Source organism: Ursus americanus, unplaced genomic scaffold (assembly GCF_024610735.1).
Source record: "Ursus americanus isolate L20-20 unplaced genomic scaffold, mUrsAme1.1.p SCAF_65, whole genome shotgun sequence".
In the NCBI taxonomy this organism is placed as follows: Eukaryota; Metazoa; Chordata; class Mammalia; order Carnivora; family Ursidae; genus Ursus; species Ursus americanus.
The window spans coordinates 475,392-490,508 of record NW_028273647.1 but is presented as its reverse complement, the minus strand read 5'-3'; the positions used below and the strand labels follow the sequence as shown (position 1 = coordinate 490,508).

At 46.4% G+C, this 15,117-nt stretch overlaps 1 protein-coding gene across 1 annotated transcript in view; it reads left to right on the top strand.

Moving 5' to 3' along the window:
• LOC123786219 (focal adhesion kinase 1-like) overlaps positions 1-15,117 on the top strand; it is a 109,301-nt gene that overhangs the window by 87,754 nt on the left and 6,430 nt on the right. The window contains exons 6-14 of the mRNA XM_087860455.1: positions 261-3,474; positions 5,555-5,792; positions 8,202-8,364; positions 9,001-9,216; positions 9,584-9,687; positions 10,195-10,264; positions 10,593-10,954; positions 11,286-11,318; positions 11,700-11,821. Of these exons, the coding sequence (XP_087716581.1) occupies positions 9,163-9,216; positions 9,584-9,687; positions 10,195-10,264; positions 10,593-10,682 (318 nt within the window). The 5' untranslated portion in view covers positions 261-3,474; positions 5,555-5,792; positions 8,202-8,364; positions 9,001-9,162 and the 3' untranslated portion in view covers positions 10,683-10,954; positions 11,286-11,318; positions 11,700-11,821. The remainder of the gene's footprint in view (positions 1-260; positions 3,475-5,554; positions 5,793-8,201; positions 8,365-9,000; positions 9,217-9,583; positions 9,688-10,194; positions 10,265-10,592; positions 10,955-11,285; positions 11,319-11,699; positions 11,822-15,117) is intronic.

Here is a 15,117-nt window from a genome sequence, read left to right as displayed (position 1 = left end):
CGAATAGATAAGCAAATGGAATTTATCACACATTTTAAAGGTCTGTTTTAGAGACTCATTCAGTCACTGGACCTGTGTTTATTTCTTCAGCACATACTAAACACTAGGCACTGTTTGAGATGCTGGAGGTGGTGAACAAAATGGAAAAAAGACTCGCCCTTCTAAAATCTCTATTCTCATGAACTTTGGTGAGTGTAAGGAATTAAATATGTGAACATGTACTTCTTCCCCCTCCGTTAACTGGTTTTTATCTCCTAAAGACCTCATCTGACGGTTCTCGTCATAAGCGATCTTCCAGTTGGGGACGAACATACTCCTTCACGGGTGCAGTGAGCAGAGGATGTGTGACGCAAGAAGAAAATAAGAACAGGAAAGCCGGGGCCCAGGCTATGCTGCAGGTACGTGGCTGGCCGGAAACATAAAGACCTCCGGTTGGAGTCCATTTGAACATTTTGTTTATTGTGATAGCATCATTAAAGTACAGTGATATTTGTATCTACCTGTCAGTAAACAGCTCTTAAGTTCTCATTCTGAGTTTTCTTCCTGACCGCTCATCTTCAGTTTGTAAAGATTCTTTTCTAGTCGAAGGAGACCTATGAGCCGGTTGCAGGTTTTTGAGAGGGATTATTACGCAGTGAATGTGAAATGACCGAGATCCAAATCTTAAAAAGCATGTCCTGAACACATATGGGGAGTTAGTCCGTCATCTGGACTCTAATTTGCAAGACAAGCATGGTGATTCTATAATCCCATAAAGAATATTCTTCTTAAAAATTGCCTGTTTGATGATAAATGCTGTACTTTTTAAATCTTTATCTATATGAATATACAAAATAGAACCAGTGCCATTTGGGAACATTGGAAAGAACAGCTTTGGCTGATCACTTAATCTTCCCAGACCTCAGGATTTTACCTCAAAAATGGGGATTGGGAGATTGATTACCTCTTGGCTCCCATCTAGGTGGAAGGTTGTTAGGTCTCTAAGTGAAAACACAGAATGCCTCTTTTTCCCCTGCTCCCTGGCGCCCACCCTCTACCCCATATCCACCTGAGCTAGCATAGGCATAGCTTGCCTGTTGCCCAATTTTCAATGACATGCTTTTGTCATCCATCTCTCAGTAGGATTCCTTGTCATGGTATCCTTTTTGCTTTCAGGTTCATTAGCAGTTTAATACTCTGTAACTATTGAATCTTCTCATTTTTCAGTGAAAATCAGCAAATAATTGGAAATCAACTTGAAACAAAATGAAGATGATTTTACTTGAGTTGCTTCCAAGAACTCTGGTGCCAGTTGTTAGGAAAATCTGTGCCCTCACCAGAGAAGTGCATGCCGGAGTCCCTAGCCTGGGTCCCTTGGTATTCCTTGTCCTCCAAGTGGATTGCCATATGCCGTCCTCAGCCATCCCACTGCCAGTATCTCCCTAGGTTCAGGAGAGTATTAATTTGTTTTCTGAAAGGATCAGTTACATCGACTTGGCCAGACCAAGAAAAAATACTTTCCACTTGATTGTAGCACAACAGTGTTCAAAAATGTTTAGTTTGGATTCTAATAGCTGTGTTTGTTCTCTTTGTATCCAGTATCTTTGGTCCTTTCCTTGGTTCATTAGGAAAAAGTGGCCAAGTACAGGTTGAATAAGCTAGTACTCTTCTCCAGTTGCTGTTGAGAGGTACAATTTGGACGTATTAATTTCTTTTTAATTTTTACCTTAACCAGTACTGACATGGTAGTGAGAAAGATTCATGGAGTTGGCGTTTTGATCTTTTTAAAAAAGAAAATGAGCGGAGAATGTAATATATGAAGACTCCTCACTTTTACTTGGGAGTATGCAAAGTTTCCAATTCACATCAAGAAACCAAATACCTTGAGGGAAAGATCTGTCTTGCAGCAGATCGTCTATGCCCTACGTCTTCCAAACACATGGCCGTGAGGGGCAGCTGGGTGGCTCAGTCGGTTAAGCCTCCGACTCTTGATCTCTCAGCTCAGGTCTTGATCTCAGTCAGGGTAGTAAAAAAATAAAGTGGCCACTAAAATTATACTACCACTGCTAGAGTTGGTTAGTCAAAAAGTTCTTTGTTTTCCTTTTTCCCACTTGAAAGCTAGGAAAGTCTTCACAATTGCTGTTATCATCTGTTACCAATTATTACAGTGCTTATTTAGTAATTCTTTCTAGAAAAGTAGGCCCTGACACCTTTTTAATCTTGCACAAGATAATCTTAGAGGCTGTCAATATTTAAATTCACCCACTTGACTTTTGAGCATGTTTATTTTAATTTCTTCAGTCCGTTTGTGCATCTTTATTAAGATGTTGTGTTGATAGATTTCATTCCCAGGTGAGCCAGAGAATTCTGTTTGTTCCCAGATCCTTTGAATTTGTACTGCTGAACACAAGGGAGACTTAAGAAGGCATAGGATCTAGGTAGATGGTACCCATCCACCTTCATCACCAGACTGACAACTCAGTCTCCTAAACTGAAGGGTCACTGGTGTCATCTGTGTCAGTAGTAACACAGTGTTAACTTTACTGTAGTGCCCCTAAGCAGTCACTTACGACTACATAACAGGCCACATCTGTGCGTCTCACCATTTTCTACTGAAACACCCCTGACAGGAACGGACAGTGAACTTGTACCCCAAAGGTCTGAGGTAGAGTGTAGAGCTGTTGGCTGGTCATCTAAGTTTTTTAAAATCTGTTTTTATCTCAAGAATTCACATAGGTTTTATATCCTACTGCCTAATATCGTTCTCCTAGTCAAAGTATATGCACCTGGAAGCTATGTACTGTTGACCATGTGGCCTTGCCGGTTTCCTGCCTCCCTACAGCTACTAGAGATCTGCGCCCATGTTGGGTGGTGCTGGCCGTGCTTCCTACCTGCAAAGTTCATGTGCTGGGAGATTCCACAGCAATCAGATGGTTTTTCCCAGCCACTGTCTGACCACTGCTCCTCTTCCTCTCCCCGTCCCCGACCCCAAAATTTCTCACCCAGAAGCAGTGATCCTATCTTACTGTTTTCCCCTTTTCTTTTGAGGTAATGTAAAAAGAAGTCTTCAGAAAGTTTTCTGATTCATAAATTTTCTATAGTTGCACTATTAATTTGTATTAATAATTTTTTTCTAGAAAAGGTCTTTCAAGTGTGTCAGGTGATTCTAAGAGAAGCATTTTAAAAAATCTTGAGTATGTGTTGGTACCACTTGCCTTAGTTGAAATGACTCCAAGGTGATTGTTTAGTAGAGGGAAATTAATATCATTATCTTTAAGAAAAATTTGTTCAGATTTATGTGTTTAGTTCCATGTATATGTTTACTGTAAAATTTGTTGATTTCAAGGTATTTTTGACAAATGCAGCAAACGTCTTTTTGTTGGAACCATGTCCTGAAGTTCCCATGCTCTTAAGAGAACAAGCTGATGCCTGTAAAGCTGTTTTGATTATTTGTAGGCGCATGATAATGGAGCTTACAATGAATAAAAAGACATGGTAAGTTTATTTCAAATTCATTAATTCTGTAAAACATGTTTCTGTTTTTCAACATAATAATTAGAACGTCAAAGCCTCCACTTACTGATGGCTTTACAAAGTGAACAGTAAGATGATAATCAATCTTCTGTAACAGTTTCTGTGAATTATGAAGAGGTAAGTATCCAGCACTTTGATAGTTTATTTTTATTATTGGCTTTAAAAATGTTACTGAATGAAAAGTAGTCATATTACTTAATAGTAGATTTTTCCATTTTAAATTGTCATCAGACTGCTTTGTGGAAAAGCAATGCAACTGGTGTTTTCTATCATTCTTCATAAGCCCAGGAGTGGTTGTTAATTGCTCTGAAATGCTGTTAACTGATTTTTATTGCTTCCAATTTGAAGCTTTGAATTCACTTTGGAAAACCAATTATCTGAAATGACAGACTGTCAGAATGACCGAATAATAGTACCGTCAAACAGGGGCGCCTGGATGGCACAGCGGTTAAGCGTCTGCCTTCGGCTCAGGGCGTGATCCCGGTGTTCTGGGATCGAGCCCCACATCAGGCTCTTACACTATGAGCCTGCTTCTTCCTCTCCCACTCCCCCTGCTTGTGTTCCCTCTCTCTCTGGCTGTCTCTATCTCTGTCAAATAAATAAATAAAAAATCTTTAAAAAAAAAAAAATAGTACCGTCAAACATATAGTGGCATCATGAAAATGTGCTTATGCGAAATGTTTTCGTTTTTCTCCTTTGTTTTTGTTTGGTGTCTCTGTGTTTATAATACCCCGAAAGTACACAGTGCTGTGGGTTTTTCCCACGCCCCCGTCCCATGATGAGCACATCACTCCAGCTTAGGAGGTGCTTTCAGACGTTGTCAGCAACGGAGACCTCAGAGCCACTCTGTAACCCTCTTTCTTCATGCCCCTCAGTTCTAGTTGTAAAATGCCTCTCCAGCCTGTCCTTTACGTGTTCCTCCCACCCATCGCTGCCCTGGGGCGGCCTGGCTGGGTCAGCCCTGCTGTCAGTGGGCTTTGGCCTCTGTGCTCAGTGCTCAGGGCTGCTGCAAACCAGCTCTGGTGGCCACTTCCCTCCTGGAAGTCCTCAGTGGGGCCCCGTTACCACACCTGTGTTCTGGATGCTTTTTCTTTTCTTTTCTTTTTTTTTTTAGTTTTATTTATTTATTTAACACAGATAGAGACAGCCAGCGAGAGAGGGAACACAAGCAGGGGGAGTGGGAGAGGAAGAAGCAGGTTCACAGTGGAGGAGCCCGATGCGGGGCTCGATCCCATAATGCTGGGATCACGCCCTGAGCTGAAGGCAGACGCCTAACCACTGTGCCACCCAGGCGTCCCCTGGATGCTTTTTCTGGATGTCCTTGAGTCAGCACTAAAGGGAAAGCTCTGTGTGCACCTGGTGGAAAGCATAGAAATGAGGCAGGACTGACCTGGCAGGGGCCCCTAGGGCTGTGGAGTCCAGCCTTTTCCTTTCTCCCATGAAGGGAGGGTGGGCCCAAAGGAATCCCATCAGGTAGCAAGTTCACTGGTACAGAAACCACAGGAATCAAAATGATTATTTTAGGATGTAAATTCCAGGGGCGCCTGGGTGGATCAGTCGTTGGGCATCTGCCTTCGGCTCAGGGCGTGATCCCGGCGTTCTGGGATCGAGCCCCACATCAGGCATCTCTGATGGGAGCCTGCTTCTTCCTCTTCCACTCCCCCTGCTTGTGTTCCCTCTCTCGCTGGCTGTCTCTCTCTCTCTCTGTCAAATACATAAATAAAATCTTAAAAAAAAAAAAGAAGTAGAATAGTTGTTGTACCGAGAGTTTTGTCTTCTCCCAAGTTACAGCCGGGACCAGCTGCAGACACCAGGGGATTTTGAACCAGTAGTTTTGTTCATGATAATAGCTGATTTCTCCATAGCTCAGATCCTGGTTACAGTTGATCAAATAAATTTTGAGACGCTAAAAGAAAATCAAGATCAAGTGCTTTTTATTTTAAAGTTCATTTTATTCCTAGTAATTTAAAATATTTTGTTAAAACTCATTCTTCTTCCAAATGAGGGTGATTCAGTTCTCTTGTTGGCTCGTTGGTTTTAGACGCTCATGGTGGCGTGGATCCGAGCAAACCTGTGTGTGTACATTTCTCGAGAGCTCTGGGATGACTTCCTTGGTGTGCTGTCCTCCCTCACGGAATGGGAAGAACTCATAAACGAGTGGGCCAACGTCATGGACTCCTAGACAGCAGTGCTGGCGAGAACTGCTTATGGAGTTGAGATGACAAACCTACCTCTAGACAAACTAAGTGAACAAAAGGAAAAGAAGCAGCGAGACAAAGGTACTTCTACTCTTACAGAGGAATACCAGATGTCTGAGATGGAGGCGGAGTGTGTCTATACATATAGGCAATTAATGCATGGAATTTTGGAGTAAACCATACAGGCCGTGTCTTTTTAATGGTGGTGTTGGATGGTGTTTCATAGCACTCTGTCCTCGTAGTAAGGATGATGAATTTATGAAGGGGCTGTGGAGGAAGAAAGAAGATGAAGGGGAGTAGCAGTAGTAGCAACAGGAATAATAATAATGGCTCGTGCTTGTATGTATTCTCTCTCTTCACCCTCTTGGTAACTTCTGAGTTACTATCCAGGTATCACAGACAGAAACTGAAGTACAGAGAGTCCATGGTGATGGGCTCACTCAAGGTACCTAGCTGAGAAGTGGGAAAGCCAGAAATCGAAGCTGGGCAAGTCCAGCTCCAGGCACCACACTAGAAAGACGTATTCCAGTGCCTGCTTAGGCAAGCTAGAAAAATTCTGAGTGTTTCAGATGGGAGTCATTTTGGCTTTTTTTGTTTCTAGATAAAAGTTGTTTTGAGACCTCGAGTCAGATCAAGGTGGAAAACATCAGTGGTGGTTTCTACTGGGGACAACAATTTGTCTTCATTACTGTTTTAAGGCTGTGACACAGTCTTGGGATTAATTCCCTTGTACTCCAATTTATTGTGTAAAGATTTTGAGGCAGTTCATAGAAGTACCTATAATACAATAGATAAAATGGGTAAGGACACTGGGGCAAATTTAAAGGGAGCATAGTTGCCGGAGTGGTTAAGATGCCAGAATGCATGCCAGAGAGCCCCGTATGCTTGCTAGGGAGGGAGAAGGGGAGCAAGCTTAGATGTGACTCTGATCTTCACAGGGTTACAGCAGAGGATCACAGATTACAAATGGGGAACATCGACAGCTTAGGTGATACATAGCTTTTCTTGGTCCTAAAACTTGGGAGGAGTTTCTTCTCCCAAGATGCATAAAGTATACATTGCTTGCTTTGGGTAGACTATAGCCTCAACAATAGCCTTATTATAGACTGTATCAGCTTTTCCTGTGTGACAGATCACCCCAAAACATAGTGACTTAAAGGAACAGCCAGTTGTTTAAATCCTGATTTTATGAGTTGGCAGTTTGGGTTGGACACAGTTGGGAGTTCTGCTGGATTCCCTCCTGTGTTTGTAGTCAGCTAGGCTGTCAAATAATCAGCCAGGCAGCTCTAGGGTTGGCCAGCTGTCAGCTGGGGCAGTGATGGGGGGACTTGGCCACATACCTTTTATTGCCCAGCAGGCCAGCTCAGGCTTTTTTGGTGAGGTTTTAGGTTTCCAGGAGCAGCAACAGGGCAAGCCCAGATTTTCCAACGCATTTCAAATCTCTGCTTGCTCATTTTGCTAGCAAAGCAAGTCATGTGATGAAGCCCAGGGTCATTGTGGGAGAGGCCCACAGAGGATGTGGATGTGGGGAGGTGTGAACCAATTATGGTGATTACTTAACCATATAAACATGTCATTAATGGGACTGATTCTTATAATATCTTCGCTGCAGTCTGTGAGTGGCTGTATTTATTTATAGGAAGGTAAACAATCTGAAAAACAGTTTATGGAATGATACAGAATGAATTCAATTATGTAATTAATGCCTTTGGCAAATATTTCCGATTGATCTATCATCTTGCTCATGAGGAGATAATGCTAAGTGAAATAAGTCAAGCAGAGAAAGACAATTATCATATGGTTTCTCTCATCTATGGAACATAAGAACTAGGAAAATCGGTAGGGGAAGAAAGGGATAAAGAAAGGGGGGTGATCAGAAGGGGGAATGAAGCATGAGAGACTATGAACTCTGAGAAACAAACTGAGGGCTACAGAGGGGAGGGGGGTGGGGGAATGGGATGGGCTGGTGATGGGTAGTAAGGAGGGCACGTATTGCATGGTGCACTGGGTGTTATGCGCAACTAATGAATCATCGAACTTTGCATCAAAAACCAGGGATGTGCTGTATGGTGACTAACATAATATATTTTTAAAAAAATTTTTTTAAATTAAAAATAAAAATGAATTCAAATGTTCATTATAAAAATACTTGCCTTCTAAGCACTGGATTTGTGGAAACGAAATATACTCTCAGGAACCTGAGTGTGAAAACGACCCATAGGTGGCAGCCACCAGCACATTACCTGTGCAGAAATCTCTGTCTCGGGCTCTTAACTCCTGTATTTCTCTTGGATCCTTGACCACTCATTTGAAATACCTGACCAGAGCTCTAGGAGAGGAAAGCAGAGAAGTGGTACCTAATTTTGCAACAAGAGAAGCTGCCGATTATATACAGTTGGATTTATGAAATCTGCTGAGTAACACAGGCTGTGCAATGAATGATAAGGAAGTCAGGCTTTAGATTATTTTTCTTGTCTTATCCTTTATCAGGCTGTGTTCTATTCTCCGAAAGGAGCCACCGTGGGGAGATCCTGTTCTCTCAGCTGGCGGAGCCACCCGGATGTGGCCGAGCCAGTGCGATCGAGGAGCGCCACCACATCTGGGGCACCGGGAGCTGAGAAAGCAAGAAATATTGTTCGCCAGGATACAACTGGTAAACGTTTATTTAAGTGCTTCTGTGAGGTCCAGTTGCTATCTAAGATGGATTTATAGGAATAAAATGTTTTAAAAGCTTTAAAATTCGACTCAGAACATAAATGCATGGCCTTTTATTAAGTAGGATGTTTCCGTATCTTTTAATTGTCTCTTCTGTTCTCTTCAAATCTGTTTTTGATACTTATTTCTGAATCATTCATTGTGAAAAAGAACTTGAGCTGTCACTACTGAGTGAGATATATGTGCAAAAGAGAAAATAGATATTTTGTTAGAAGCCTAAAACAAATAGATTCTCAGTAATCGCACAGCTGCATCATGTTGTTGAGCAGCGTGAATCTTAGTGTGGCGCTGTTCCAACACAGAAAAAGAGAATAATGCACATAGTTTGCAGGACTGGAGGGGGATATTGAAGTGCCTTGCTTCTGTTGGGAAGTGGAGCTTTACATGCCTGGGGCTGTTGTCCTTCTACCCTGTTCCCTCAGTGAAAAACAATGGAATGAAATCCACAGTCTCCACCCAGGCTCAGGCCATATTCTCAGCTCCCTGAGGTCCAGCTCTGACCTGTGACCCCTATGTAGGACATGACTCTTGCATGGGAAATGGCTGGGTGAACCAAGGTCCCCCTGTTCTCTAGGAGCTGTTCAAGAAGCTGCTGCCCCATTAGTGCCTGGGCTCCGTCTGGTCCAAGCGCAACAAGCCTGGCAATGAGCACCTGGCACCCACGGTCCGGGCCACTGTCGCCCAGTTCAACGGTGTGGCCAAGTGTGTCATCACCACCTGCCTTGGCAACCCAAGCATGACAGCCCGGGACAGGGCCATGGTGGTGGAGCACTGGATCAAGATGGCCAAGGTATGCAATGGGAAGCCCAGCCGAGGTGCTCTCCTGAGTCTCGGGCACTGCTCTTCCCTTGATCAGGTCTCAGGGTGGAAGGCCCTGGTCTTTGCCCTAGGACTGTGCAGTCCCTAGGCTCTTTGGTCCAGGGGCATGCTGACCTCGCCTTGCGTGGCCCTATGCTGGGATGCTCCGTTTCTGCCTGGCTCCTTCCTTGGAGTGAGGTAAAATCCTCCTCCTCCTCTGGGCCTCACGTGTGCCCTTCGGCAGGTCCCTGGACAGTGGCTTCCTCCAGCAGAAGCGCCTTCCCCTGAGGGGTTCTGAAGCTTGAGAGCCAATCAGGTGCTGGCTCCCCACATGACAGCCCATTCTCTTCCCTCCCCAGGCCTGTCAAGCCCTGAGGAACTACTCGTCCTTACATGCCATCCTCTCGGCTCTGCAGAGTGTCTCCATTCACCGCCTCGAGAACACGTGGGGGAAGGTTTCCAGGTGAGTAGGCCTCTCTCCATGGAGGGACCAGGATGGACGAGGGAGCTCCCAGAGGCTTGTCCTCTTCCCCCTCAGGCAGCTTGGACCTTCTGGGAGGCAGCAAACCCCGACCACAGGACCTGGGCTGGTGGGTGCGTCTCTCAGCCTTCCTGGTGAAGAGGCCACCATGCCTCCCGCTTTAGAAATCAGTTTTGCCAAATGTCCCACACGGGGCTGAGCTGCATTAAATCTCTTCACGTGTTTCCTTGACAGCCACTAAGCTCTCTGCCCATTTGAACCCCAAATTGACCCAAACAGCGTTTCTCAATGAATATGGGAAGGGAGGCCCAGGACGAGCCACATTAGAGCTCCCTCCCATGTCCTACAAAGACCTTAGTGCTCAGAGGATCCCAGAAGAAACCCTCAACCAGGCAGGTTGACACTCTGGGGTTCTCAAAGAAAAGGCACTCGCACTCAACCCTGCCACATTATTTGTCTATTGATCCTGCCTCCCTTGCCTCTCTTCAGGAAGCCATTGAGGATCTTTCAAAAGCTGTGCAGCAAGGACACCGCACAGGGCAGGAACCTGCTCATCAAGGTAGCCTGGAAGGTGCAGGTCTGGAAAGAGAGGAGGGGTGGGAGGGAACAGGGTCCTGCGAGGATGAAGTCGGGAATGGTCTGAAGCATTCCTTGGGGAGGGGAAGCCTTTGGCATGAATGTGGTGACAGTTTAGGTGAGGATGTCGTTGGCGGTGAGGGGGCAAGCAGGTGGTGTCTAAGCAGACTCCATAGCCTTGACACCCTCTCTCTTAGTGTCGACAGCTGCTCCACGTGGTCACCTGGGGTGGGCCAGGAGGCTGGAGCTTTTTCAGGGGAGGGTCCTTGTGGGCAACAGCGAACAGTGACTCATCCCACTCTCCCCTTTAGGACACAGGGTGTTGTGCCCTTCCTTGGCACTTTCCTCACCAAGTTGCTGATGTTGGATACCGCAGTGGAGGTCTATCTGGAGGTGGGTGAGCCTGAAGATTGAGGGGGATGGACCAGAATCTGGACCTTTGGGAATAGAGCACCCCTGTAATGAGCCCTGAGCTCTCAGGACTCGGCAAACCTACCCTGATGACAGCCTCAGAGCTGCGCCTGTGAGGCCGGGGTCTCTTGCCCATCTCAGCGATGAGTGAGGCGAGACTGCAGTTAGGACATGGCTCCCGGTGCCGAAGACTGGTGAAGCAGCAGAGCTTCCTGAAGGCAAAGCTGCGTGAGGTCTGTCTGAGTGGACCTCAGCCTTCCCGGTGAGTTTGCTCATGGGGGGAGAATGAAGTCAGGACCCTCCACATCAGCAAGCACCTCCGTAGCCGCAGCAGCCCCTTCCTGCCTGAGGCTTCGGCCTCCCCTACTGTCTTCTGAGAGGGTGGTGCTGCAGGGTCCCGACCTGTAGCCAGTCCATCTGCCCCATGTCCTCCTTTCTCTGGACCCCAGAGCCTGGCCTAGATCCCAGGCCCGCTATCTGTGTATGCACGGCCCCTCACGGGTCCTGGCCATGGTGCAGCATGAGAAGGGATGGGAATCAAGTGCTCCTAAGAACCAGGGGCCTCATTCTGATGGACTTTGTCTGCATTCCAGGGGAATGAGATCAACCACCAAAAAAGAAATAAGGTGAGCATATGTGGCGCTTCCCGCAGGGAAGGGTAGGGAGTGGGCCTCAGAGATGTCCCTGGGAAGAACATTGCTTGGCTCCATCCCCTCCACCTCACATTTCCTGGGATCCCTTGAGAAGAAAGCAGTGCAAGTCCCATCCCGTTAGGAGATGGGGACAGAGCATGGCATCCAGGAGGACTTCCCGGAGGAGGGGCTACTGATACTCACCTCTGAGAACAGTTGGAGACCGGATGAATCTGCAGGGAGGAGGATGGCCATGTGTGCCAGGACCTGGGATGGGTGCCCGGTCCCGATGCTCAACCCTCACCAGACCCTGCAGCTCCCCGTCCCCCCCCCCCCCAGGCTCCCTATACATCCTGTGCTTCTCTCTCTGCTCAGGAATACCAAGTCATGACAGACATCATGCTGCTCCAGGTGGCTGCCGAGAATTACACCCTAGAGCCCGAGGATCCTTTTTGGGCCTGGTTCCAGGCTATGGAGCCGCTCAGCGAGGCTGAGAGGTGAGGCCCATCAGGAGCTGGGTCGGTGAGGTTCGGGGTGGACTCTTTCTGCTGGCCACTCCTGGGATCCTCCTTCCCTGGGCAGCCTCAGGCCTTGTTGCCGGGGCGCCAGACTCCAGCTGTGGGCAAACACTGGCAGGGACTCTTGAATGGAAGCTCCTGGGCAACTCACAGGTGTCCCTCTGTCCTTAGCTACACCCTGTCCTGCCAGCTGGAGCCCCGGTCCTAGCTGGTCAGCAGCACTCAAGAAGGAGAAGAACTGGCCGCAGTCAACCTCAGGACTGAGCAAGTGTCCAGTGGCCCTGCAGGGATTCCTCAGCAGCTGCCTATGGGCGGTCCTTGCGCTCTATTTCCTCCACACCCTTTCCCCCCATCTATTTCCTTATGTAGGGGGCACCATTTAGTTGTTTTAAATAGTACCGTGATAGATTTGCATGTTAGGAGATTAAAGCCCTTGTTTTGTTTTAGAGCACAGGTGTGTGGTTTGGGTCTTTTACTTCCTACAGTAATGGAAAACTTGCACAGACTCTCATATTCGTTCCTGACCTAGGAAATCTCCCAGAGTCATCAGCTACTGTATGTGGGAGGAAGGAGAAGTGCCAGCCCTTCTCCCTAGCCACTGGAGGGCACCCCGAAATCCCCCTTACTCAGAGCATGGGTCCATTTCAGTCAATGAATTTGGGCAAACAGCAGAGACAGCCCCTCAGAACTCCTGAGATTTAGAGGTTGCAGGGACTTTCCCAGGAATAGCAACAACCACTGAAAGTGGGAGTCTTTAAGACTTGTACGCCCCAGAACTCCTTCCTGCCCCAGGACTGGGGTTGCCTTTCTCCGCTCTAAGGCCAGGAAGACTGTGTCCTGCTTCTTCCGTTGAGATGCTTTTTTGGTTTTGTGTTTGGTTTTGTTTTGCCCCCGTATTTGGAACTTGTATTGTAGTTCAATCTCTGGAACTGCATCAGCACCTAGTGGGGAAAAACACGGAAGGAGATCAAATCCTGCGTGTGAAGGGGACAAAGCCAGAGGAAGATAATTTGCAGATGGACTCAGGGCAGGCAGGACTTTCCAGCCTCAGTCTCCCCGTTGGCCGTTTACCAAGTTTGGAATCTTTCTGGGATTCTTGTCAATGATCTCTGGATTCCCTTTCCTGCTTGCTTTGTGTGTTGGGAAAAGATGGGAGGGGTACCTTAAAGGGCACACCTGAGCCTGGTTCCATGAACATCTATGCTGACCTAGGAGCCAGGATTTCCAGCCTTCGTGCATCTCCTTATGCGGTTCTTCTGAAGCAGCAGTTCCCTCCAGGCCCCAGGCTCTGGGTCAGATGCACAATAGCTATTGTTCCCTGGCTGGTATCTGATGGATCAGGGACGGGCTCTTTCTTGCCAGGATAATGGGCCATATCCTTGACCAGAGAAACCCCACACTCTCCTTGCTGTCCGTCATGACTTTTAGGTCCATGTTTTCTGAAGTCCATCATCTCTATATTTTTTATAATAATTTTTTTTATTATGTTAATCAGCATACAGTACTTCCCTAGTTTTTGATGTAAAGTTCCATGACTCATTACTTGCGTCTAACACCCAGTGCACCATGCAATAGGTGCCCTCCTTAATACCCAACACCAGCCTATCCCAATCCCCCACTCCCCTCCTCTCTGAAGCCCTCAGCTTGTTTCCCAGTGTCTATAGTCTCTTGTGGTTCATTCCCCCTTCTGTGTACCCCCCCTTTCTTCTTCCCTTTCTTCTCCTACTTGTCTTCCTACTTCTTATGTTCCCTAAATGAGTGAAACCATATGATAATTTTCCTTCTCTGTTTGACTTGACTTAGCATTATCTCCTCCAGTCCCGTCTATGTTGCAGCAAATGTTGAGAAATCGTTCTTTTTGATGGCTGAGTAATATTCCATTGTCACTAATATTCAACAGTTTACACACTCAGTCTCAGTTTGCACACTTACACTGACTTGTCCGAAATTAGGTACTCAGCCTGAGCCCCCAGACCTACTGGGTCCCCTGCACATTGAAAGTGAGCAGATGAGAAGCATCTCGCATGCAACTGGTTGCCAAAACAAAGCAGGGGTACGAATACTTCTATCAGACAAAACAGAATATAAAAAAAAAAAGAGAGTACTGAGTCACAGAGAAGGACACTGTGTCCCAATCATGGAGACAATGCAACAAGAAGATAGAACAATTTTAAATTTTTAGACACTCATCATAGGAGGACCCAAATACATAAAACAGTTAATAACAAAAAGCAGGCAACTAATTGACTGTAATACAATACATTAGGGGATCTAACACCCCGCTTCTGTTAATGGACACATGATCCAAACTGAAAATCAACAAGGAAACAGTGGCTTTGGGTGATGCACTGGTTTTAACAGATGCATGCAGAACATTCCATCCTCCAACAGCACATACTCATTCCTTTCGATTGCACATGGAACGTCCTCCAGAGCAGATCACATATTAGGCTACCGAACAAGTCTCTACTAATTCAAAAAGATGGAAGTCATAGCATACATCTTTTCTGACCACAATGGTATGGACTAGAAATCAACCACAAGAGAAAAACCTGGAAAGGCCATGAACACAAGGAGGTGAAAGAACACGCTCCCGAGAAATGAGTGGGTCAACCAGGAATTCAAAATAGGAAAAAAAATTACATGGAATCCAAGAACAATGACAAGACAAGCGTCCCAAAACTTTGGGATACAACAAAAGTGAATCTTAGAGGACCGGTTACAGCAATACAGGCCAGCTCCAAAAGCAAGAACAATCTCCCATCCCATCACCTGACACAAAGGGATCTAGCATAAGAACAGCAGAGAGCTCTAGAGCAGGGGATCAGCCTTGGCGCGTTGGAGCTCTTGCTGTTGGGCCCATGCATAGCTTCCGTCCTTGCTCCATTTCCCAGCAGGTATGGTGTTCTTTCCTTTCCTGCACAACAACTCCCACCATGTCCACTGGGGAATCAACCCTTTATGGAATTCTAGAATGCTAGAAACTGCCAAAAAGGCCCAGGAAACAACCATGCCTTTCCCATTTGGTATATCAAGGTGCCGATTAGCTTTCTCTTTGGGGAACATTCAACAGTGGTTTTTTGAGACATCGTCTTAGGCCTGGATCCCCTGGGGATCTCGTGAAAATACAGATTCTGATTCAGTAACACTGGGAGGGACCTGAGACTCTGCATTTCCAACACGCCCTCTGCGGATGCTGAGGCCACTTGTCCACGGACCACTCTGACAAACGGCACCAGCAGGCCATTTGACCAAAGTTATCTGTTTCACCACTG